Source organism: Podarcis tiliguerta (assembly GCF_965153285.1).
Source record: "Podarcis tiliguerta genome assembly, chromosome: 1".
Taxonomy (NCBI): Eukaryota; Metazoa; Chordata; class Lepidosauria; order Squamata; family Lacertidae; genus Podarcis; species Podarcis tiliguerta.
The window spans coordinates 120,476,848-120,499,895 of record NC_139534.1 but is presented as its reverse complement, the minus strand read 5'-3'; the positions used below and the strand labels follow the sequence as shown (position 1 = coordinate 120,499,895).

General features: G+C 44.8%; 1 protein-coding gene across 1 annotated transcript in view; it reads right to left on the bottom strand.

The window, feature by feature from the left end:
- Positions 1 to 21,526, bottom strand: part of EXOC3L4 (exocyst complex component 3 like 4) — a 37,591-nt gene extending 16,065 nt beyond the window's left edge. The window contains exons 1-8 of the mRNA XM_083434971.1: positions 21,248 to 21,526; positions 14,346 to 15,242; positions 13,976 to 14,227; positions 8,873 to 9,536; positions 7,613 to 7,730; positions 5,355 to 5,474; positions 3,854 to 3,954; positions 1,707 to 1,796 (exon numbers count right to left, since the gene is read on the bottom strand). Of these exons, the coding sequence (XP_083291097.1) occupies positions 1,707 to 1,796; positions 3,854 to 3,954; positions 5,355 to 5,474; positions 7,613 to 7,730; positions 8,873 to 9,536; positions 13,976 to 14,227; positions 14,346 to 15,201 (2,201 nt within the window). The 5' untranslated portion in view covers positions 15,202 to 15,242; positions 21,248 to 21,526. The remainder of the gene's footprint in view (positions 1 to 1,706; positions 1,797 to 3,853; positions 3,955 to 5,354; positions 5,475 to 7,612; positions 7,731 to 8,872; positions 9,537 to 13,975; positions 14,228 to 14,345; positions 15,243 to 21,247) is intronic.
- Positions 21,527 to 23,048: the final 1,522 nt, after the last annotated feature.

Genomic DNA, 23,048 nt, shown 5'->3' with positions numbered 1-23,048 from the left:
AGCAGCAGCAACAAACATGTCTATATATTGGAGGAAATTGCTTGCAGTAATGTGTATACTAGTTGATAATGTGTAGACTAGGAGAAATGTACACTAAAATGCAGGTGAATTTTCACAAGCAGCTTCTTTTTAAAATTGCAAACTGGTGCAGAAATGTGGTGAATTGAAGGTGGGGAAAACAAGAAACTAAGCACAATCAACACTGACAGATTTGCTTATCCGTAGTCATTGCAATCGTTTGTGTTTGTTTTTTAACCATGTTTGGAGGGGAAAAAATGCATCCCACACATTGCTGGGGGTACTAATCCTTCAAAACAAAAAAATGTATATTTACGTTTACACAATAGTTTCTTGTTTTTCTTTTAATTGCCTGCTTGGGTTTCTTCTGTGGATAAAAAAAATGACAGTAACAAGCTGAATTTATTTCCAGCCCCTTGAACTGTCTTGCTAATTACTGGAGGTGCCCTGCCACCTAGAGGCAGAATAATGCTAGTGCATAAAATAAAATCTAAAAACATACTATATGTGTGAAATGGGCTCCTGATTTTTTTTTTTTAATGCTTTTAGTTATATTTTGTGTTTAAATAGATTTTGAATGGCTGTAAAATGGTAACGTGCTTTTGTCTCTCATGTCTTTCCTATTGCATGTTAATTTTTATTGCATTGATTTCCATGGTGACTATGGCCAAATGCATATCCTCCAATTGTCCCCATTTTTAAGGGACATTCCGGGATTTACAGAAGCCGTCCCAGTTTCTGATTTGATCTGGGTATATCCCACTTTTCCTTCGGACATCCTTATTTTCATTGGAGAGATGTTGGATGCTATGGAGTTATATGACCCCTGAGCCAAGAAGATAAGTAACTACAGTGGTACCTTGGGTTACAGATGCTTCAGGTTACAGACGCTCCAGGTTACAGACTCCGCTAACCCAGAAATATTACCTCGGGTTAAGAACTTTGCTTCAGGATGAGAACAGAAATCGTGCTCCAGCAGTGCAGCGGCAGTGGGAGGCCCCATTAGCTAAAGTGGTACCTCAGGTTAAGAACAGTTTCAGGTTAAGAACAGACCTCCAGAACGAATTACGTTCTTAACCTGAGGTACCATTGTATTCAACCTTTAGAAGACACCTGAAGGCATGCCTGTATTGGGAAGTTTTTAAATGTTTAGTGTTTTATTATGTTTTTATATACTATATGTTGGTAGCCACCCAGAGTGGCTGGGGCAACCCAGTCAGATGGGTGGGGCATAATAATAATAATAATAATAATAATAATAATAATAATAATAATAGATGGGTATGAAAGCTGGGGTGGGTGGTTGGGTGTGTCCACTTTCCTATCTCCATAACCAGAATGGAAAAGAGGGTTACTGGCCTCTTAGTGGGCAGGTTCATCTTTTTGGGGGTACACTAGTAATTTTTGTGCAGGGCTGCTTTCTAAAAAGAAATTGTAAGGCAGTAAAATGGGCATAGGGAACTTGTGTCACACCTTAATTTACCTTTGTTGGATAACTTCCCCTGATACTGGTACTTCCACCCAGCACAATGTGTGGAGACTGAGTAATTGTATTTTCCCTGCAAAACGATCCCTGGACGTTCCGTTGTCCAAAAGAACACAACCAATTTGCCTTCTGTGCTAAATCCTAAGATCTGGTCCAACATCTCCTCTTCAAACACAGGGTGAGGGGGGAAAAACAGGTTTACCTCAAGTCCTGGAAGCAGTTAAGGTAGGCCATCATGAACATCAGAAAGTGGGGGTGATCTTTCGCTTGGTCCAAAAATTCTTTCCCAAAGCTGTAATAAAATTGCTTATTAAAAATGGCCACTAATCAGCGATAAACACAGAACAAGCATAAACAACACAGATTTCAGCATCCTTCCCTGTTAGAGCAATCCTGCATTTGAGGATTAGCAGAAATCCTGTCTGTCTTTCCAGTGTTTCCCAAACTTTGGGTCTCCAGCTGTTTTTGGACTACAATTCCCATCATCCCTGACCACTGGTCTTGCTGGCTACAGATGGTGGGAGTTGTAGTCCAAAAACAGCTAGAGACCCAAGTTTGGGAAACACTGGTCTAGTCCAAGAGCCATGGGGTTAAGGAATAACCTACTGGCTGAGGGGATTCACAGCTTGGCTTCCTTTACAACAAACTCCACTGTCTAATGTGGGGTTTTTAAAAGTCAGAGGAGCTGGGGTAAACTTTGGGAGAGCGATTTGAAGTTCACAGCATGTGAACAGCATCTTTGAAGGAGAACTACTTGAAAATGATTTACAGATGGTATTTAATGCCAAGTAGACTTGCTAGGGATGCGGGTGGCACTGTGGGTTAAACCACAGAGCCTAGGACTTGCCGATCAGAAGGTCAGCGGTTTGAATCCCCGCAACGGGGTGAGCTCCCGTTGCTCGGTCCCTGCTCCTGCCAACCTAGCAGTTCAAAAGCATGTCAAAGTGCAAGTAGATAAATAGGTACCACTCTGGTGGGAAGGTAAACGGCGTTTCCATGTACTGCTCTGGTTTGCCAGAAGCGGCTTAGTCATGCTGGCCACATGACCCAGAAGCTGTACGCTGGCTCCCTCGGCCAATAAAGTGATGATGAGCGTCGCAACCCCAGAGTCGGCCACGACTGGACCTAATGGTCAGGGGTCCCTTTACTTTTACCTAGACTTGCTAAAATGTATAAGTCCGAATCACATAAGTGCTGGAGATCTAATGACATTGAGGGTACATTTTATCATATGTGGTGGACTTGTAAAAGGGTAAAAGAGGATTGGGAAATGCTATATAATTATTTGGGGAAAAAACGTTTAAAAGTACCCTTCAAAAAACCACACCAGAGTCTTTTTCGTTGGGGATAATTCCCAGCTGTCAAAAAAGCCTATTTATGTATGCTACTACTGCAGCCTCTGTTTTGTTAGCCCCAAAATGGAAAACGAGTGAGGTCCCAACCAAAGAAAAATGGCAACTTAAACCGATGAAATATGTGCAGCTTGCAGATTTAACATATAGAATAAGAGAACAAGAAGAACATACGTATAAAGAAGACTGGAAAATGTTTATTGAATATATAGGTGAAAATTGGGTTCATTTAAAAACACTGGTAGCATTAAGATAAATCCAACAGTGTAAATAAATTTTGATGGACTACTGAATGGTTTACTTTATGTAAAATATGCAGGGATGTATGTTATGCAAAATGAACCACAGAAAGAGAAGAAGGGAAGTCATTGGTTTAAGGTTGTTTAAATGAATATTTTGAAATGTAATTTAGAAAATTTAATAAAAATTGTATACAAAAATAAAATAAAAGTCAGAGGAGTTATTGGATGATAGTTTTATCAATTGTGTTAGCCAGGTCAGCTAAAATGGGTCCTTCATGCTTAGAGAAGCAATATGCATTTGACTACGAGTTGGTGATGAGGACATTGTGATTTGCAGAGATGGTCAAACAGGCCCCAGATTTCTTTCCCAGCTCTTCCGTCTGAAGTTCTTTTTGCTGGCGATGTCAGAGTCAGAATTTGGATTCATTTGAAGAGGAAGCATTTGCCTCTGCACTTGAGCTAAAGCCTCAGCTACGCAGTGGCGTAGCATGGGGGGTGCAGGGGGGCCGGCCGCACCGGGCGCAACTTCTGGGGGTTAGGGTTAGGGGCAAATCCACGGGTTAGGGGGCGCAAATCCACGGGTTAGGGGGCGCAAATTACTTGCCTTGCCCCGGGTGCTGACAACCCACGCTACGCCACTGCAGCTACGTCCTCAGAACAGCTGATGCTTTTCCATCATGCCTATTTGCTAGAACCATTAAGCATAAAACGTGATCCAGTTTAGACACTGGTACTTTGAAACAAGCAGACATTACCGTGGTAGGAATTCTGTCACTTCTTTCACGATACCTTTGAGAACGGCTTCTTCCACTTTTTCGCAAATGCAGCTGGCTACCTTCCTGTGTTGTTTGGCGAGCTGGACCAAAGGGGACAAGGGATGGAACAAAAAGCAGAGAGGCAATGGCTTTCGTTGATGAGTACAATGGGCACCTCAATGATTTTTTCAGGTGTGGCAGACACAGAACATGCCAGAGCTTGCATTTTGCAAAGAGGAAACAAGAAGGACCTGGGTGAGGCTAGGGAAATCTATTTGCCAGAATTTTAACCAACTGGGGTAGTAAAACACCTCATCATTTTTTCAAAGGTCAGGGAAAGGTTTAAAAAAGTGTGTGGGGTGTAGCTTTTGAGAAGTGCAATTTCTGAAGGATCTCATTTTATTTCAGAAAGTGTGAATTAAGCAGGGCTGCCTTTGAATGCAAACGGAATCACATTTCTGCTCCATCCCTACCAGCAGGCCTGTGTTATTCTGATTTCTGAGGGATGGCCGTGCCTTAACTAACATCAGGCTTCCTCATCCTCGGCCCTCCAGATGTTTTTGGCCTACAACTCCCATGATCCCTAGCTAGCAGGACCAGTGGTCAGGGATGGTGGGAATTACAGTCTCAAAACATCTGGAGGGCCGAGGTTGAGGAAGCCTGTTAGACTAACATCATAAGACGTGCCTTGCTGCTGAATCACGTCCGCTGCATCCAACTTCCTATTTCTGTAAGGGGGTCAAAGCCGAGCCTCAGGGAAGCCAGCAAACAGGACACAAAGGCAATTGCTGCACCCCCTTACAAAATTCCCAACACTTCTGTTAATCCATATACTTTTTGATTATTGAAAACATATAATGATCCCATGAAACGTTAGTAACGACAGCAGAACAAAAAGCCCTCCCTCCAAAACACCTCACCTTAAATTTAATTTTCTCCCAATATGGGTTTATTATTTCTTTTGCATTTTATTTAACTGAAATGACTCAGCCCACTGCAAATTGCAAAAATATGAGTTCCTCCTGGCTTCATTGATCTCCCAATCCCTAAATCTAGCAGGGGCTTTTATTTCTCTCTCTCACTTTAAAAATGTGGGAGGTTGTCATTCTGCTGTGGTCACACACACCACCCCCAATTTCTCTCTCCTTCTTTCTCTTTTTTCGAGGCTGCTGCAGGCCTAGTAGCAAGTGGTTTTTCCACACCAAAGGTCTTTTTGTAACAACCCTGTTCTCTGCACTCCTTCTCTCCTTCTAAAAAGACTCTAAAAATCAGTTGCCTATTATGTCTGTGACACAATTGACAGCAGGTTTAATTTGTAGCTAGGAAGCGAGGGGTGGCAGTGTTAAAAATTGTAATAAAACTACATTTTGCTAATACATTCTCCAAGGACGTGACTAACATAAATTAGCACAGTAGGCGACACCTACATACCAGAAGGTAATATTTCAATTTCCCTGGAATCAAAGAACATGCATGTGCTATGAACAATCTCAGCAAATACCGTTTGAATATCGTAGGACAGCGACGAATCGTATGGGTTTTTCCGCTCATCTGGCTGTCCTTTCCACTTTTCCTTGGTCTCCAGCACCAAAATATTCTCCAAGCAGTTCTTGGTTTCCTGCTAAATATTTAGATAAAGGGGAACAACACAGATCAACATAATCATATATGCAGACACTCCTTTTATGCACACGCATCCCAGTTCCTTGTAGCTCTCCAGTAAAATAGTTTTCAAAATGGATCCAAAAGATGCTTTGGAAGCTAGTCAAGTTCGGCTGCTTGAGAAAAATCAGCAAGGGCAGACAAACTGCCTTGCAAAACAGTGTGGCCCACTGCTAAGTGTGGGTGGGTGGGTGAGAATTCAATTCAGTCCGCATTTAAAGACAGCCATCCTTGAGAATTTGCCGAATTTAGCAATGCAGTTGTCCAGGCAAGTAATGTGTATAAAATACTTTAAAATCTTTTTCAACTCATTATATATCATTTCCCAGAAACCTTTCACTCTTTTACATTCCCACCACATATGGTAAAATGAGCCATCTTTTTCTTTACACTTTGTATACTTTTACAAAGCAGAAAGGCTTCTGTTTTCTTTGTAAAAGTATACAAAGTGTAAAGAAAAAGATGGCTCATTTTACCATATGTGGTGGGAATGTAAAAGAGTGAAAGGTTTCTGGGAAATGATATATAATGAGTTGAAAAAGATTTTAAAGTATTTTATACACATTACTTGCCTGGACAACTGCATTGCTAAATTCGGCAAATTCTCAAGGATGGCTGTGTTTTGCGGTTCAACATATCGTTTGCAAAAGGGAAAACAGAAGCCTTTCTGCTAGGTATTATAGGAAAATAGATTAAGAGAAAGGATAGTAAGTTTTTCCAGTATGCAGTGACGGCTGCAAGGGTGTTACTGGCACAAAAATGGAAACAACAAGAAATACCGACAATGGAAGACTGGAGATCAAAGTTGTTAGACTATGCTGAATTGGACAAGATGACGGGAAAGATTAGATACCTAAGAGACCAAAAGTTTACAGAAAACTGGGGAAAATTTGTTGATTATCTGGAAAGTATAAGTGAAGGTCAAATAACGCTAGAAGGTTTTAAAAGAGCACTGTGAAAACGCGAGAGATATTGTTAAAAGGAAATGGAGGGGGAAAGACTTAAATAATAACAATATAAAGAAAAAGAAATGCGTAAATTAATAAAGACTACGAAAGATTTACGGAAAAGCTGAAGGAAGTCCAAAAAAGAAAGACTCTGAAAAATTTGAATGTGAAAATAACGTATGTTTTGTTTTGTTGTAAACTAATAAAAATTATTTATAAAAAAAAGTAATGTGTATAAAATGCATATTATTAGGGTAAAGTAAAAATAACGTACAAAAGTTTCATTATATTAGGAGAAATTGCTTCCAAGAATGTGTACATTAGTCAAACCTGCACACTAAATGAACCCGTCATGGGGCTTTGATGAAAAGAGCTCACACTCACTTCTCAATGCTCCTTGCATCCCTATTTTCATCGGAGAAATGTTGGAGATTATGTCCTACTGCATGCCTTTGTTGTGGCCTAGGGTCTGTTAAAGGTAAAGGGACCCCTGACCATTAGGTCCAGTCGTGACCGACTCTGGGGTTGCGGTGCTCATCTCGCTTTATTGGCCGAGGGAGCCAGCGTACAGCTTCCGGGTCATGTGGCCAGCATGACTAAGCCGCTTCTGGCAAATCAGAGCAGCGCACGGAAACGCCGTTTACCTTCCCACCGGAGTGGTACCTATTTATCTACTTGCACTTTGACGTGCTTTTGAACAGCTAGGTTGGCAGGAGCTGGGACCGAACAATGGGAGCTCACCCCGTTGCGGGGATTCAAACCGCTGACCTTCTGATCGGCAAGCCCTAGGCTCTGTGGTTGAACCCACAGCGCCACCCGCATCCCTGAGCACTGGATATGTTTGCCTTTAAATGATAATTGAATCGAATTCCCCACACACCCATCCCCATCTGTAAATCAGGAAGTAGACAAGGAATCTCCATTCAACAAATAACAAATAATGCATTGCTCCTGTGGAAGTTTAAGGGGCCTTTGGATCCCATTCATAAATGCATTTTCTAAGGCGATCACTTCATTCCAAAGGAAGTTGGGGCACTGAATGCTACAGTCTGGAATAAAAGCAGCATGTGTTCGGTTTCAAAGGATTCAATCAGTGATGCAAACTTCCCCACCCTCTCCTTTGATTTATACAAGGAAATTGAGATGTTACCTGGACAGAGTTAACGTAGTTGCTCTTCAGTTTGTCTAAATCTTCTGAAGTTAACAAATCCGGCAGAGCTTCAGTTTTTATTTCTGGTTTAAGATCTGGGCATCCTAAGAGATTTTCACTACAAAGACAAAAACAGCATTCCATGAAGCCTGTGGACAGAATCTGGCTTACAGAAAATACCTTACTGGTCTTGGCAAAGTCTTTCCCTCCCATCACTTTAAAGGAAAGGAGGGCAGCAGCTGGGGTGGTCCCTAATCTAATTCATTTTGGTGTGTTATTTTTACTAACATACACGTTTTAAAATCTATGGCTTTTAAAATGTTTTTGTCGGAGAAGGGTTATTGGTTTGTTTTTGTTTTATTATGCATTCTGTATTCTCATTTTGTATTTTTCTGTTGTGAACTATCCTGGGATCTTTGGAAGGGCAGTATAATAATAATAATAATAATAATAATAATAATAATAATAATAATTTTGCATGCTTTTCGTGTGCACTTTTTTGTAGCATACAGTGTTTTGTATTTTTTAAAATTTTAAACTTTACAAAATGTAGAGATGCACAAAGCAGATTACCAACATCAGACCTAGAGCCAGGAACCAGGTTCATTTCATTATCCAGTGACTCTGTAGCCTCCAATGGTGTCCTAGTAATTACTGGATCCCAGGGTAACAAAAATATGAAGGGGAGGCTGAAGGAATCCACACAAGCATGTGGGAGGGGTCAGCGGTACAATCCTGCTGCATCTTGATCACATGGAAATCACATGGACATGGGTGGCGCTGTGGTCTAAACCACTGAGCCTCTTGGGCTTGCTGATCGGAAGCTCAGTGGTTCGAATCCCCGCGATGGAGTGAGCTCCCATTGCTCTGTCCCAGCTCCTGCCAACCTAGCAGTTCAAAAGCACGCCAGTGCAAGTAGATAAATAGGTACCACTCCGGCGGGAAGGTAAACAGCATTTCCGTGCACTCTGGTTTCTGTCACAGTGTCTCGTAGTGCCAGAAGTTGTATAGACATGGTGGCCACATGACTCGGAAAGCTGTCTGTGGACAAACATCGGCTCCCTCTGTCTGAAAGCGAGATGAGCTCCACAACCCCATTGCTGCCTTTGACTGGACTTAACTGTCCAGGGGTCCTTTACCTTTACCTTTTTTACTGAACACTGCAGCACCTATAGCTTGTGACATAGACCAAACTATATCTGCGACTTAAAGGGGTCCTTTACCTTTTCCTAATCATCATGTGATTAATGGGAAACCTACCTGCGATATACATTAGTGACCCAGTTGAGTACTGCATAGAATTGATTGCATCCCAGGCTCTCATCTTCTTCCAGGATGCTTTGTAAATGCAAAGAGAGGGCTTTGTGGAAAGCCTTCAGGTATGCATCGCCCACACTGTAGTCTGGTGGATAGCATTTGTGTACCCAGTGTTTGATTGTCAACAAATCTGTTCTTACGACTTCTTTGAGATATCCTAAGTGTATCGACAGCCAAGAGGTGTTGTCCTCCTTCAGTGGCACAGGCACTTTGGAGACCCTGATTTCCACACTTTGCTTGACAGAGTCTTCCCAAAGCTGCCTCCAGTTCCTGGCTAACCCAAGGTTGGACACAGCCTCGGATGGGGCAGAGATGCTTGTGGCCCCAGCATGGGCTTTTTCTTCCTCTGCGATCAGAGTCACAAGAGTGTTTAAAGCCTTTGCATCTACCCTGGGAAGCTCCAGGGTTTCCTCCACAATGCGCTGGATGGCCTTAGAAACCAAGTCGTAGAGCAAGTCAATGTCCTTGGCCTTCACAATGCATTCCTTGGGGTTGTCTTCATATTTCTTGGCACCTATTTCAGCCAGAAGCTCCCTTTCTAAACCCTTGATGTTTTTGAAGGCTTCTAGAAGTTTCCCGTTTTTAATAAGTTCATTTATCTGCATAACTAAAAGAGAGAAATGGAGCGTGAGAGCAAGCCATATCTACTGCATGTTTTCCTCTTCAGAAATAATTTGGAAGAGTTCCTCTGGGGCAGTAGTGGGGGACCTGTGACCTCTTACTTGTTGCTAGACTCCAGCCCCCCAAATCCCTGACCATTAGCCAAGCTGGCTTGCGCTGGTGGGAGCTGGAGTCAATAAACATCTGGAGGGCCAGAGGTGTCCCACCCATGCTCTGTTGAATAAAACGAAACCTAAACAAGATGCTTTGTCTATTGTCTCACAGCAGGAGGAGGCTCTTTCATGCAGAACAAGAATAAAAGGAGTTACAGAACTACTTCTGTGTTCTCAAGAGAAGAAGAAGAAGAAGAAGAAGAAGAAGAAGAAGAAGAAGAAGAAGAAGAAGAAGAGGAGGAGGAGGAGAAGGAGGAGAAGGAGTTTGGACTTGATATCCCACCTTTCACTCCCCTTGAGGAGTCTCAAAGCAGCTAACAATCTCCTTTTCCCTTCCTCCCTCACAACAAATACTCTGTGAGGTGAGTGAGGCTGAGAGACTTCAGAGAAGTGTGACTAGCCCGAGGTCACCCAGCAGCTGCATGTGGAGGAGCGGGGACGCAAACCTGGTTCACCAGATTACGAGTCCACTGCTCTTAACCACTACACCAGGCTGGCTCCTTGTACTTTAATCCAGAGGTTTCAACCTTTTCGACTCCACAGCTCCTTTGACCAACTACATTCTTTCTGCGGCACCCTTGTGGGGCTCAGGAGCCATGTTATGTCACCCCTTGCCTGCAAAGCTGGCAGCCTCTTGCCCTTTTTTGGGCACCCTCCCTTCTAGAATCTTCCTTCAACCTCCTCTCCTCTCTTTGGGAGTCCTCTGGGCAGCCGCTGCTGCCACCCCTGGTCTCTGAGCTGCCCCCTCATCTCAAAGAGAGGTGCCTCCTCACACTGCTCCACAGGGGCCTGGGACTTGTCTGTCCATTCCCAACAGGAAGGGTTGGTGGAGTGTCTGGCTGGGCTCCCTTGCCCACTTGCTTGCTTACTTCAAGGCTGCCTCAGCTCCTGGCAACCAGCACCCCCTGAGGCACCATTCGCCTGTGAAGCTTGTAGTCAGGGCGGCTGCAATAAGCAGCTGTACAAGCCTTTGGGAGGCAGAGATGTGAGAGGGCCTCAGAGGAGGGAGGGAAGGAAAGAGGGACAGAGGCCAGTGTTGCCTGCAACATCACTGACTACCATTCCAGGCATCCCAGGGTGCCACGGAACACTGGTTGAAAACTACTGCTTTAATCCTTTACAACAGCTGTGGGGAACTTGTGGACCTTCAGGGATTCCAGGACTACAGCTCTAATCTTCCCTGGCCATTGACCATGTCCAAGAACTTCTGAAGGGCCTACAGGTTCTCCATCCCCAAATACAGGCGGCAAATGTTCTACTGGAATGAAAAGTTTTCATTTCCTTACTTCTATTCTGACATTGTTTTTACCCCAAAAACATTTCCGCTATGAATAAAAAGTTTTATTGGTTTTATCCTAACCACTTCATAAGTGCTAGCGAAGAGACTTGCTGGATCACACTGAAGGTCCACCTATTCCAGATGTTGATGGCATCAGAAACAGCTGAGAGGTTGAGAAGAACCAAAAGCATCTTCTGTGGCAAAACTGAGCCTAAACCCTGATTGAAATGGATCAAGAAAATCAGTTTCCCCCAACAGTGCCTGGATCTGATTCAAGACCACCTGCTCAAGAAACCTTCCCCCAAAGGGGAGATGATGATGATGATGATGATGATGATGATGATTTATTATTTATCCCCCCCCCCCCTATTTGGCTGAGTTTCTCCAGCCACTCTGGGCGGCTTCCAATCGAGTGTTAAAAACAATACAGCATTAAATATTAAAAACTTCCCTAAACAGGGCTGCCTTCAGATGTCTTTTAAAGATAGCTGCTTAATTCCTTCACATCTTCCACAGGGCAGGCGCCACTACCAAGGAGGCCCTCTGCCTGGTTCCCTGTAACTTAGCTTCTCGCAGTTAGGGAACCGTCAGAAGGCCCTCGGCGCTGGATCTCAGTGTCCGGGCTGAACAATGGGGGTCGAGATGCTCCTTCGGGTATACAGGATCGAGGTTGTTTAGGGCTTTAAAGGTCAGCACCAACACTTTCAGTAGTGCTCGGAAACGTACTGGGAGCCAGTGCAGATCTCTCAGGACCGGTGTTATGATATTGGCAACTAGCTGGTAATTACTTAGATTTTCCGAATCCAGAGAGGTTTCATGAGGAGTGGTCTTACCACTGCCTCATTCAGGTAGGCAGGGACCAACCCACCTCACAAGGAATCCTTAATCACTTCCCTGGCCCAGCCAGCTGTCCCCTCCTTGATAGTTTTTATCAGCTACGTGTGACAGTGGTTGCCCTAACCAGCCCAAGCACCTTCTGTACATCCCTGAGCCTTGCTAACTGAAACTCATCCAACACAACAGGACTAGGGCAGATCTACACTCATGGTTTATAACTTTAAGGGAGCTTTAGGAATGGTTTTCATAACATACTGTATAAGGGCAAATTATGTTTTCCCTATAACATTACAAATGCATTAAACAGCCGCTGGCAACTGGGAAACCATGTGTTAAAGGTAAGGGAATGCCTGTGACATTTTAAAACAATAATGTTTAAAAGATCAATGTAGATCCAGCCATGGACAGTGCTCTGCATACCTCATGATATTTATCTGCTGTAAACAGTGGAGTCAAGATCACAGCGGATGCAAGCGGTTTTGTCCTCAAAATGCTTTGCGAGGAAGTCACTGTCATGGAATTCTACTCAATATTGGTTCGGAGCAGAACTCTAATGCATAGTTAGCAGAGTAAAAACTTAAACACATTGCAGGATTCCCAAAAAATAGACCAGAGGCAATTAATATTTCATCCAGCAGAGCTTTACTGCTACTGAAGGCAAATGAGCATAATGGTCACAAGTCCAGTACATTCAGGATTGGCACTGTCCATAAGAAGTCCAGTTGCACCAGACTTAACTTAAACCTACAATAACTTATAATAAGTCTAAACCTTAACACTGCATACAGAACAGAACACCACACCAGACGGAAAAGAGATAGAAACAGAAAATGTGAAACTCAGGCTGCTTCTGGTCTTGGCTGAAGAGATAACAGTTTAAGTCAGCTATATTCAGTTTCTCTTAAGGAATACCCAAAACATCATGAACCTTCTGCTTGTTTCTTTCACACACAGAAGCTTCCAGAACCCTCTTGAATTAAGTAGAATAAGAAAGATCAATACTTTCTGCACTAAGAAATGCGAACTAACAGTCACAGCAAGACGGAAAGCTCACAATGAGGATGCGAGGGAGGCGACTATACTATTTAGTGCCCTGCTAGATCATTATCAGAGTTCAAGAGCACATTCCAGAGAGACACAAACTCTTAAGGGGAGTGAGAAGGAGGGCTGGAGCGGGTATGTGGCCTGAGGAGAGTCCCATGGACAGATGGAGCAGGCCAGAGGGCTGGATTTGTCCCCCAGGCCTGGGGTTGTTCACCCCTGTACTGAAAGCTTTTGAGTTCAGAAAAAAGATGGCTAAGAAAGGACATGACGGAGATTGATAAAACTCTGCAGTGTAATGAGAGACTGCTCCCATCATGGCCCAGTTAAATTCCTGCTCTGCACTTTGCGGTTGTGTAGTTCACATGCACAGAAATGATTTGCGTCGTGCCTCTGTGTGTGATGTGAGCGAAGGCAGCTGGCTAGTAATGACTTGTACCAAAATACCGCTGACAGAGAGTTTGGGCTCTGGCAGGCGCTGAAGATTAGATTTCGAAAAAGTGGCTGACCCCAATTAATTTCCCAATTTTCCTTTCAAGGCAAAGTTGAAACAAGTACTGAGCACATTCCGGCAGATAAAAAGAGACTCACGCAAAACTGAAAGCAAGCAAAAGCAGCATCCAAGAGGCACTTATAAGCAAGAAAGCAAATCTCCTAATTGTCGTTCCCACAAATTATAATAGCTGAGGGACACTTGGGTTCAGTTCCCTGCTCATCCAGAAAGCTGACTGTGAGCTCTCAGAGCAGTATCTTTCAGATGTAACCATCCTCCCTAGGTTGATATGTGAACAAAAAGTAAAGGGGGCTGAACGGTACAGTGCCCTGAAATCTGTGAAACAACACAGCCAGTGGTCAGGATGGCACCACCACCCAAAAGTCCCTGCTTCTGATGGACACCCATTGAGTCTCGTTCAGTAGGGGTACCTGATAAATGTCATTGACCCAATTTACAAGAAAGGCACCAGCACTCAACTCCGTTTCAATATTTGATTTGGCATGTAGTAAACATGCCCTGTATTGTGATATGCTGAAAGAACTGTACACCTGTTTTCAAGCCTTGCCATCCAGAACAACCCAGAGAAACAACATCAAGCAATGGCATCTTCAATTTCTTACCAGATAGTATTTCGTTCTGAACATGGTCTTCTTCTTCTTCTTCTTCTTCTTCTTCAGGTTCCTTACTCTCCTTTGGAAGGCTGGTCTTTTTTTTCTTTAAGAATGAAAAACGCTTGCTGGACCTGGAGGGCTCCACTTCTTCAGCCGATTGCTCTGTGACAGGTTTTGATGCACTTCCCATCAAGCTCAAGCTCCGAATTGGTTTGAATTCCTTTGGCTCGTCTTCTCCTTGATGACTCAGGTGCGGATAACCTTTGGGAAGACAATGATTGATTGATTGATTGATTGATTGATTGATTTCCCACCCTTCACCCTAAGGTCCCAAGGCAAGTTACAGCATTAAAAACAACTGACAACAACAAATTGTCACCTTCTCCTTCTGTGTAGTTCACTGAAGGTTCCATTTTCTCCTCCTTCTCCTTCTCCCTTATTTCTGTTTTAGTTTCATCCAGTTTAGGTTCAACCGATTTCTCTTTGAGAGATTTTGATCTACCTTTCCTCAAGCTCATTCTTATTATCTTATTGATGTTTTGGGGCTCCTTTTCTTTGGGAAGGCGCTTGTCATCTTCACTCCCCTCCGTATGTTTTGCCAGAGATCTTGGCTCTGATGGCCGTTCCATTTCCCTGTCCGCCTCCCTTATTTCTGCCTTATCTTCACCCACGTTGACGTCAGTAGATTTCTCTTTGGCAGATTTCGGTGCCTCTTCACCGTCCGTGCGTTTTGCAGGAGACTTTGGTTCTGCTGTCGGCTCCATTTCCCCATCAGTCTCTCTTGTTTCTGTTCTCTGCCCATCCTTGTTAGTGTCGCTTAATGTCTCTTTGAGACTTTGAGACTTTCTTTTCCTGGAGCTCAGTGTTTCTCTGATACCCCTGATGAAGCTTTTTGACTCAGTTTCTCCTTGTTTATGCAAGGATGGACAGTCTTCGGGAGGACAGTGTGCACCTTCACTCTCTGCACTTTTCGCTGGAGACTCCGGCTGGGATGGCACCTCCAATTTCCCATTCCTCCCGCTTATTTCTGTTTTATCTCCATCCATTTTAGCTTCAGCCAGTTTCTCTTTGGCCAATTTTGATGCGTTTCCCCTGAAGCTCAACACTTCTCTGATACCCCTGATGAAGTTTTTGGGCTCGTTTTCTCCTTGCTGACTCAAGGGCGGAGAATCTTTGGGAAGACAACCGCCAATTTCACTCTCTGTGCATTTTTCTGGAGACGCTGGCAACTCCATTTCCCCACTCGTCTCCCTTGCTTCTCTCTCTCTTTTTTTTACTGTGGGAGGCGGGGGGGGCAGGGCAGGGAAACAAGCAGGAAAGTTAATCAGTATGTTACAGAAGTGGAAGGCAGGAAATAACTATTGCTGACATGTGCAGTAGACATCCACTATCAGTAAGGCCAGCTTTACATATGGGTGTGATGGCCTGGGACTCTGGCTCGGACTCGGAGTCTCAGTCTGCACCGAATCCTTTGCCTCAGGCATCATCTGAACCAAGTCTGGGGCCTGATCCTGAAGAGTCCCAGTCTGCACAGGTTCCCCTGCAACAAACACCAGCTGGGCCGAGTCAGGGGCCTGAGCCTGCCCTGGCTCCAGATGCGGGGATTACCTCGTTGCCTCCAGCTGGGCCATCACTTACAGCTGCTCCACTACCGGTTTGGTCAGGGGAGGCTGAGGCGGCTCCTGGGTTTACTCACCCACCGATGCCTCCCGAGCTTCAGAGACTGAGGTCTGAGAGAAGGAGAGACCTGAGTACTCGCAGGAGGAATGCTCGCCTTTGGGCGAGACAGGGAGGTGAGTCGCCAGGTGATCAAGACCAGCCGCTACCCCAACAAAGATAAAAGGCTGCCGGACCCCACCCCGGTTGCGGGAGCAACATCACCAGATGGGCAAGGTATAAGTAATATATTATTACAGTGGTAACTCGGGTTACATACGCTTCAGGTTACATACGCTTCAGGTTACAGACTCTGCTAACCCAGAAATAGTGCTTCAGGTTAAGAACTTTGCTTCAGGATGAGAACAGAAATTGTGCTCTGGTGGCGTGGCGGCAGCAGGAGGCCCCATTAGCTAAAGTGATGCTTCAGATTAAGAACAGTTTCAGGTTAAGTACAGACCTCCGGAAAGAATTAAGTACTTAATCCGAGGTACCACTGTACAGTCATACTGCCAGCCAATTGCAGAGGCCGCTGTTGCACACCCACCTTGCCCCTTTCATTCCAGAAGCGATTTAAGCACCCATACGCAGGATTGAATTAACCATTAAGTGAAATAAACACATGCATCAAGAAAAAGGGGGGGCACCACAGAAACATTCCATTGCCGGATTTTTAACACTAATGGTCACAAATTGCTCAGCCGAGCGTTCATTTTCTCCGCTGAAGTACATTAAAAATCCCAACAGAACAACTATGCAACAAGGCATGGCTTATCTCTGCTAACTCTAGAAGCAGATGCGTTATGTAATATTAGTTTTGAGGACCTGATCAAAGGCTTTGCAATTAGAAAAAGTAGGGGAATTGCCACCCTAAAATATAAATACAAAAATAAGCATTATTTCCCATCTTACTGTAGGTTTCGTTTCATTTCGGGTGTGTGTGTGTAATTTTACAGTTTATATATTGAATTAGATAAATATGGGGACTAGGGTTGCCATATTTCAAAAAGTGAAATTCAGGACACAAGCTTTTTTTGGCAAAGTTGTTGAGCTTCTCTTTTCTTTTTAGGAAAATCACCAAAAAATCTGTACTTCCAGTATGGGCTGCCATGCAGCTGGGTTTTTGATGGACGAATCCAGGCTATGTCTGGGAAACTCTGAATGTATAGTAGCCCAAATGGGGGCACCCAAATCTTTAAATGCTTAGGGCCCCTAAAGGCCTTATTCTGGCCCTGCCCACACACCACCCATAAGCCACATTGTCTGGTCCCAGGCTAAGACCATGACATTCTCAAAGCCCTGGACAAAGCCTGCATGTATAAGCCTGTCTGTCTGAGATCATTCATAAAACACATTGATAGTTTCCTCCCGTTGCTGTTGGACATTTTGCAGCAACTAGGGATGGTCAGATCTGTCACGTTGGGCTTTCTCAAGTTCTCATTTTTCTAATCTTCTAAATTACGGCTCTCCACATTTCTTTGGCAATTTGCACTTTTTTGAAATATTGCTGTGAAAATCCAGCAGCATTTTTGTGTGTGAATTTATCCTAAGAAACCTAATTTTTGTATGTGATTTTTGCCCAATGCACACATTTTTGCAAACCAGTTTCCCCCTAATATAGTGCAGTTTTCTATGATTTTAACAAATACTTGCATATTTCTGCACGTTTTACCCTAATACATGCATTTAGTTTGACACATTACTTGGCTGGAGAACTGCATTTCCAGATTTGGAGAAGTGCAAATTTTGAAGCCTGGCTGCTTGCACATCATTTTGAAAAAATGCGAATTGGGCAGGTTTGCATTTAAAGAGCCAACTTGCATTGCATTTCCAACCCGCATCCCTAACAACAATGAATCAACCCAACTGTCTCCTTGCAGGTCTGGTTATAATGGCTATAATGATGAGCTCCCACACTTTGAATTTTGCTACTCTGCCATTGGCCAGATGTGTTCATTGCTACATCCAGGCATGTCCCTGACCTACTAAAAAGATGACATTCAATCTCCACATTATAATAGGGCTCCCTTCCTCTGTCAATTCGTTGAGTGAAGCTGAAGATGGAAAACCTCAAGCAGGATCTCAAGCAGGTCAAGGCAAGTCCAGGGATTTATTTTTCACTGTGCCGCTTATTGGCCTGATCTCTGGAGTCGATGCAGTACTTGTTTCTGACCTGTAAGGCAAACCCTCATTTGCACACTCTGCCTCGGTTAAAAGGGGCCCTCGATAGCTTAAGTTTTCTGAAATCAGAAATACGTCAATCGCCATGGTTACTGCTCTGTGGTTTTGAAACGTGCAATCCGTTTTTGTAATGCCGTGTTCGGTAGGCCGGCCAAGTGTAAAGGGGGAAATGAAGCTCCTGTGCTTTTAATAATGCATCGCGGAAGGAATTTCAGGAGGTGGAGTGGGGAAGAAAAAGTACAGCTAATGGTTTATTTATTTTTAACGAAAGGACAGCATCTAGCTGTCCTACCGACACCCCACTTTTCCTACTTCTATGGCACTGTAGGATGGCAGCTCCCCGGCCCCCTCCCACACTAGACCCGTCCTTTCAGTGAGTGGTGTGACAGGCAGAAATACCACAGGGTGAGCTTTCCACCCATCGCTGCCACTTGTGGCTGCCTGGGAGGGCTTTGCCACCAAATTTTGCTGGTCAAATAGCTGCTAAAGCCCAGGAACCACAGCAGGGGAAGGAAACAGCAATCCAAGTTACAAAATAGAGAGAAAGACACTAGGAGAAAATTACAGCTCTTTCTTTCAGTTGAAAGAAAGGGATTTGAGTAACTATGGGGGTGGAAGAAACAGCAGAGTGGACCAAGATGGTTTCTGTTATGCATTCAGTGCTCTTTGTTTGTCTTGAGACTGGACTAAGGATTCTGAGCCCCTGTGTTCTGATTAGATACATTGATATCCAATCAGAGAACATTTCAGGATTTGGGCCTCTACCATTGGCCCTTAAAATCTTGAGTCGCGATTCGCAGCTTGGAAGTTTAGACGTTGGGAGTGGGAGTGGTCCAGGCCTTCAGAAATGCATATAAGCAGTTGCTTTGCCCCTGTTGTCCAGTTCTGTTAGTTCAATAAAGGTTCTTGACGTTAGCAATGTGTCTTGCCTTGTGGGAACCCACCTCCACTTCAGTTTCTATTCCCAATTTAATAGGAGTGGTGTTTGGGGAAGGTAGGAGAGCCCATCACACACAGAAAAAGACACACACACACCCTAGCTGTCAAGCATTATATGCTTTGTGTGGGGAAAGCTTCCATCTTTGGAATTTCCAGGTAAGGCCTGGAAGCCTGGACAGCTGCTGCCAGTCAGTGTCCACAGTATTGAGCTTCAGGTTACATACGCTTCAGGTCACAGACTCCGCTAACCCAGAAATAGTACCTCGGGTTAAGAACTTTGCTTCAGGATGAGAACAGAAATCACGCGACAGCAGCAGGAGGCCCCATTAGCTCAAGTGGTGCTTCAGGTTAAGAACAGTTTCAGGTTAAGAATGGACCTCCGGAACGAATTAAGTACGTAACCAGAGGTACCACTGTATAAGCAGTTTCCTATGTTGCTATCCCTTCTCCCCATGTTCTAATCTAGACCATATGTGATTATCCATCAAGTGCTTTTATTCTCTCCAGGCAGAATGAGGACCGTTGTGCACCAAGTGAGCCCATGTTCTAAACACAAATCCCTGTGCTTTTATTTTATTTTACCTTCCATTTAAAGCCCTGGCTAGCATGAACTCTGGTTTTCCACGCCCATGGGATACACAACCATAGCAAAGCCCAGCATGGAGAGTTTGTGTGCGGAAGTGGGAGGCTGGAAGGATTAGAGGATGCCATAATCCAACAGCTGATTCCCAGACCTTTAATCAGTGTAAAGGCAGGGCATTTTTCCAGCTGGAACTCAGCGGAACTCAGTTCTGGTACCTTTCACGTGGGTGCTGTTGTTGCCATTCTAATAGAACAAAGGAGGTGTTCACGGTGAGTTCCGGCACCTCTTTTTCTAGAAAAATAGCACTGTGTAAAGGGATAGAGAGCATTGCATTTGCGCTAACTCCATGTGGCTATTAAAGGTAAAGGTACCCCTGCCCGTACGGGCCAGTCTTGACAGACTCTAGGGTTGTGCGCCCATCTCACTCTAGAGGCCGGGGGCCAGCGCTGTCCGGAGACACTTCCGGGTCACGTGGCCAGCGTGACAAGCTGCTTCTGGCGAGCCAGCGCAGCACACGGAACGCCGTTTACCTTCCCGCTGGTAAGCGGTCCCTATTTATCTACTTGCACCCGAGGGTGCTTTCGAACTGCTAGGTTGGCAGGCGCACCCCGCCGTGGGGATTCGAACTGCCAACCTTTTGATCGGCAAGTCCTAGGTGCTGAGGCTTTAACCCACAGCGCCACCCGCGTCCCTATGTGGCTATTATAAACCATAAAAATGGGATCTATACAGTAGGTTTGCATACAAACCCCTTTGGTTGCAGTCACAGACTTCTGCTGCAGTACTTTTAAACCTCCCCCCTCCCCCAAAGAATCCCGGGAACTGTGGTTTATCCCACAAAGAACTACAATTCCCAGCATACGTAACAAACCACACTTCCCACAAATGCACTCAGGTTCAAAGTAGTACAGAGAATATAAACAGTCCCAAAACACCAGCCATATAAAAAATGACAACATTGCTGAAACGGCCCAAGAAATCTTGCTGTCTGAAGAGAGGCTGGAAGAGCTCAAGAGGAACAGATCAGGTGTAGCTGTTGCTGCCCACCACCATCTGCCACCCGAGGCAGTTGTATCACGGTGCCTAACAGCAGGGCTGGCACAGATTACTACATAACACTTACTACATAGCACTATTAACAATTCATTTAAAACAGACCAAATATTTACCGTAGATTCCTGTGTAGTAGGTGACTGGGCGCATTACTAAAGGGACCCCTGACCATTAGGCCCAGTCGTGGCCAACTCTGGGGTTGTGGCGCTCATCTCGCTTTATTGGCCGAGGGAGCCGGCGTACAGTCATGTGGCCAGCATGACTAAGCCACTTCTGGCGAACCAGAGCAGCACACAGAAACACCATTTACCTTCCTGCAGGAGTGGTACCTATTTATCTACTTGCACTTTGACGTGCTTTCGAACTGCTAGGTTGGCCGGAGCAGGGACTGAGCAACGGGAGCTCACCCCGTCACGGGGATTCGAACCGCCAACCTTCTGATTGGCAAGTCCTAGGCTCTGTGGTTTAACCCACAGCCCCACCTGCGTCCCTTTAATGGGCGTATTAGACGACCCCCCAAATTGGCAGCTGCCCACCGCCTCTGCTGCTGCTTCGGAGCCGGTGCAGCAGCAGCGAGGGGTAGGCTCTGCTCCGCGCCGCCAATACCTGGTGTATAAGACGACCCCCGACTTTCTAACCTCTGTTCCAGGGTTAAAAAGTCGTCTTATACGCCGGAATCTATGGTAAGTGTCTTTCGTGTTGATGGTTGCTTGTCCCCTACTGATAAAACGTAAATTATGCCTTCTCCCCCATTTAATCTTGTAAATATCTAGGGGGAGGAGGGTGGTGGTTCATATCCACCTAGAACACCCAGACTATGACGGGGAAGCCAAAAGGGACCTCCAGATGCAATTCTCTTCATGACTCACCTGGTTTTCTTAAATCTGCAATTTCTCGCACTCCCCTCAGACAAACGCTTGTCAAGACACCTTCTCTGCAGAGGCAGGGCGTGATCTCATCTTCTTTTGGCTTTGCAAAACTTGACTGGACCCTGTACGGAGAGCATAACAGAGATGGAAGAGGGGGTATTTTAGGCTAAAACCAAAATCCGTTCGCTACCAAAGCTGGGTTTTGTGTTTGTGTGTGTGTGTGCTGCAAAAGGAAGTAAAAAAAGGAAAATACTCCAGTTACCCTTTATTTTACTTTCTGTTTGCAAGATGGAATAGGCAGGCTGAGAACAGTTCCAAAGGTCAGTTTGGGGGAATTCCACCTCTGCTTGATTAATGATTTACACAGCAGAGTTTGCAGAAAGGCTTGGCACCCATACAGCAAATATGTATATTTAAGATCCACACTGAAATGTTAACCAAACATGGCAGATTATGCTCGCCTGGCTTATTTCCTTCTGGGTTCCCCCTCCTTTTTCTATCCTCACAACAGCCCTGTGAGGTAGGTTAGGCTGACAGGCAGCACCCAGGGAGCTTCCTGGGCCAGTGGGGATCCAGGGCCTAGTCTGACACTCTAACCGCTAGGCCACACTGCCTCTCACACATAACTTCATGACTTGGCTTTCAATAATAATAATAATAATAATAATAATAATAATAATAATAATAGTAATATATTTATACCCTGCCCATCTGGCTGGGTTTCCCCAGCCACTCTAGGCAGCTTCCAGCAAAGTACAGTGGTACCTCAGGTTAAGTACTTAATTCATTCCGGAGGTCCGTTCTTAACCTGAAACTGTTCTTAACCTGAAGCATCACTTTAGCTAATGGGGCCTCCTGCTGCCACCGTGCGATTTCTGTTCTCATCCTGAAGCAAAGTTCTTAACCCGAGGTACTATTTCTGGGTCAGTGAAGTCTGTAACCTGAAGCGTGTGTAACCTGAGGTACCACTGTATTAAAATACAGTAGTCTGTTAAACATTAAAAGCTTCTCTAAAGAGAGCTGCCTTCAGATGTCTTCTAAAAGTCTGGTAGTTGTTTTTCTCTTTGACATCTGATGGGAGGATGTTCCACAGGGTGGGCGCCACTACCGAGAAGACCCTCTGCCTGGTTCACTGTAACTTGGCTTCTCGCAGTGAGGGAACCGCCAGAAGGCCCTCGGCGCTGGCCAGTGTGGTGTAGTGGTTGAGAGCGGTAGTCTCGTAATCTGGGGAACCGGGTTCGCGTCTCCGCTCCTCCACATGCAGCTGCTGGGTGACCTTGGGCTAGTCATACTTCTCTGAAGTCTCTCAGCCCCACTCACCTCACAGAGTGTTTGTTGTGGGGGAGGAAGGGAAAGGAGAATGTTAGCCGCTTTGAGACTCCTTAAAGGGAATGAAAGGCGGGATATCAAATCCAAACCTCAGTGTCCGGGCAGAAAGATGGGGGTGGAGACACTCCTTCAGGTATACTGGACTGAGGCCGTTTAGGGCTTTAAAGGTCAGTATCAACACTTTGAACTGTGCTCGGAAACGTACTGGGAGCCAATAAAGGCTGTTCTCTCCACCGTTGAAGGAGAGTAGCACATGAGGGCATATCTGTGCTGCAGATTTAAACTAATTGTCCTCTGATAATCCTAGGAAAAGTTATTTACTGAAGTGGCTGAGAAATTCTTATCAGAGAGGGTGGAGCAACTAATTGAAATTTCACCTTTGTACACACGTACACACGTACACACACACACAAATACACACTTCTCTCTACCTTTCACAGAGACAAGAGGGAGCCGGTATCAGAGTTTGAGA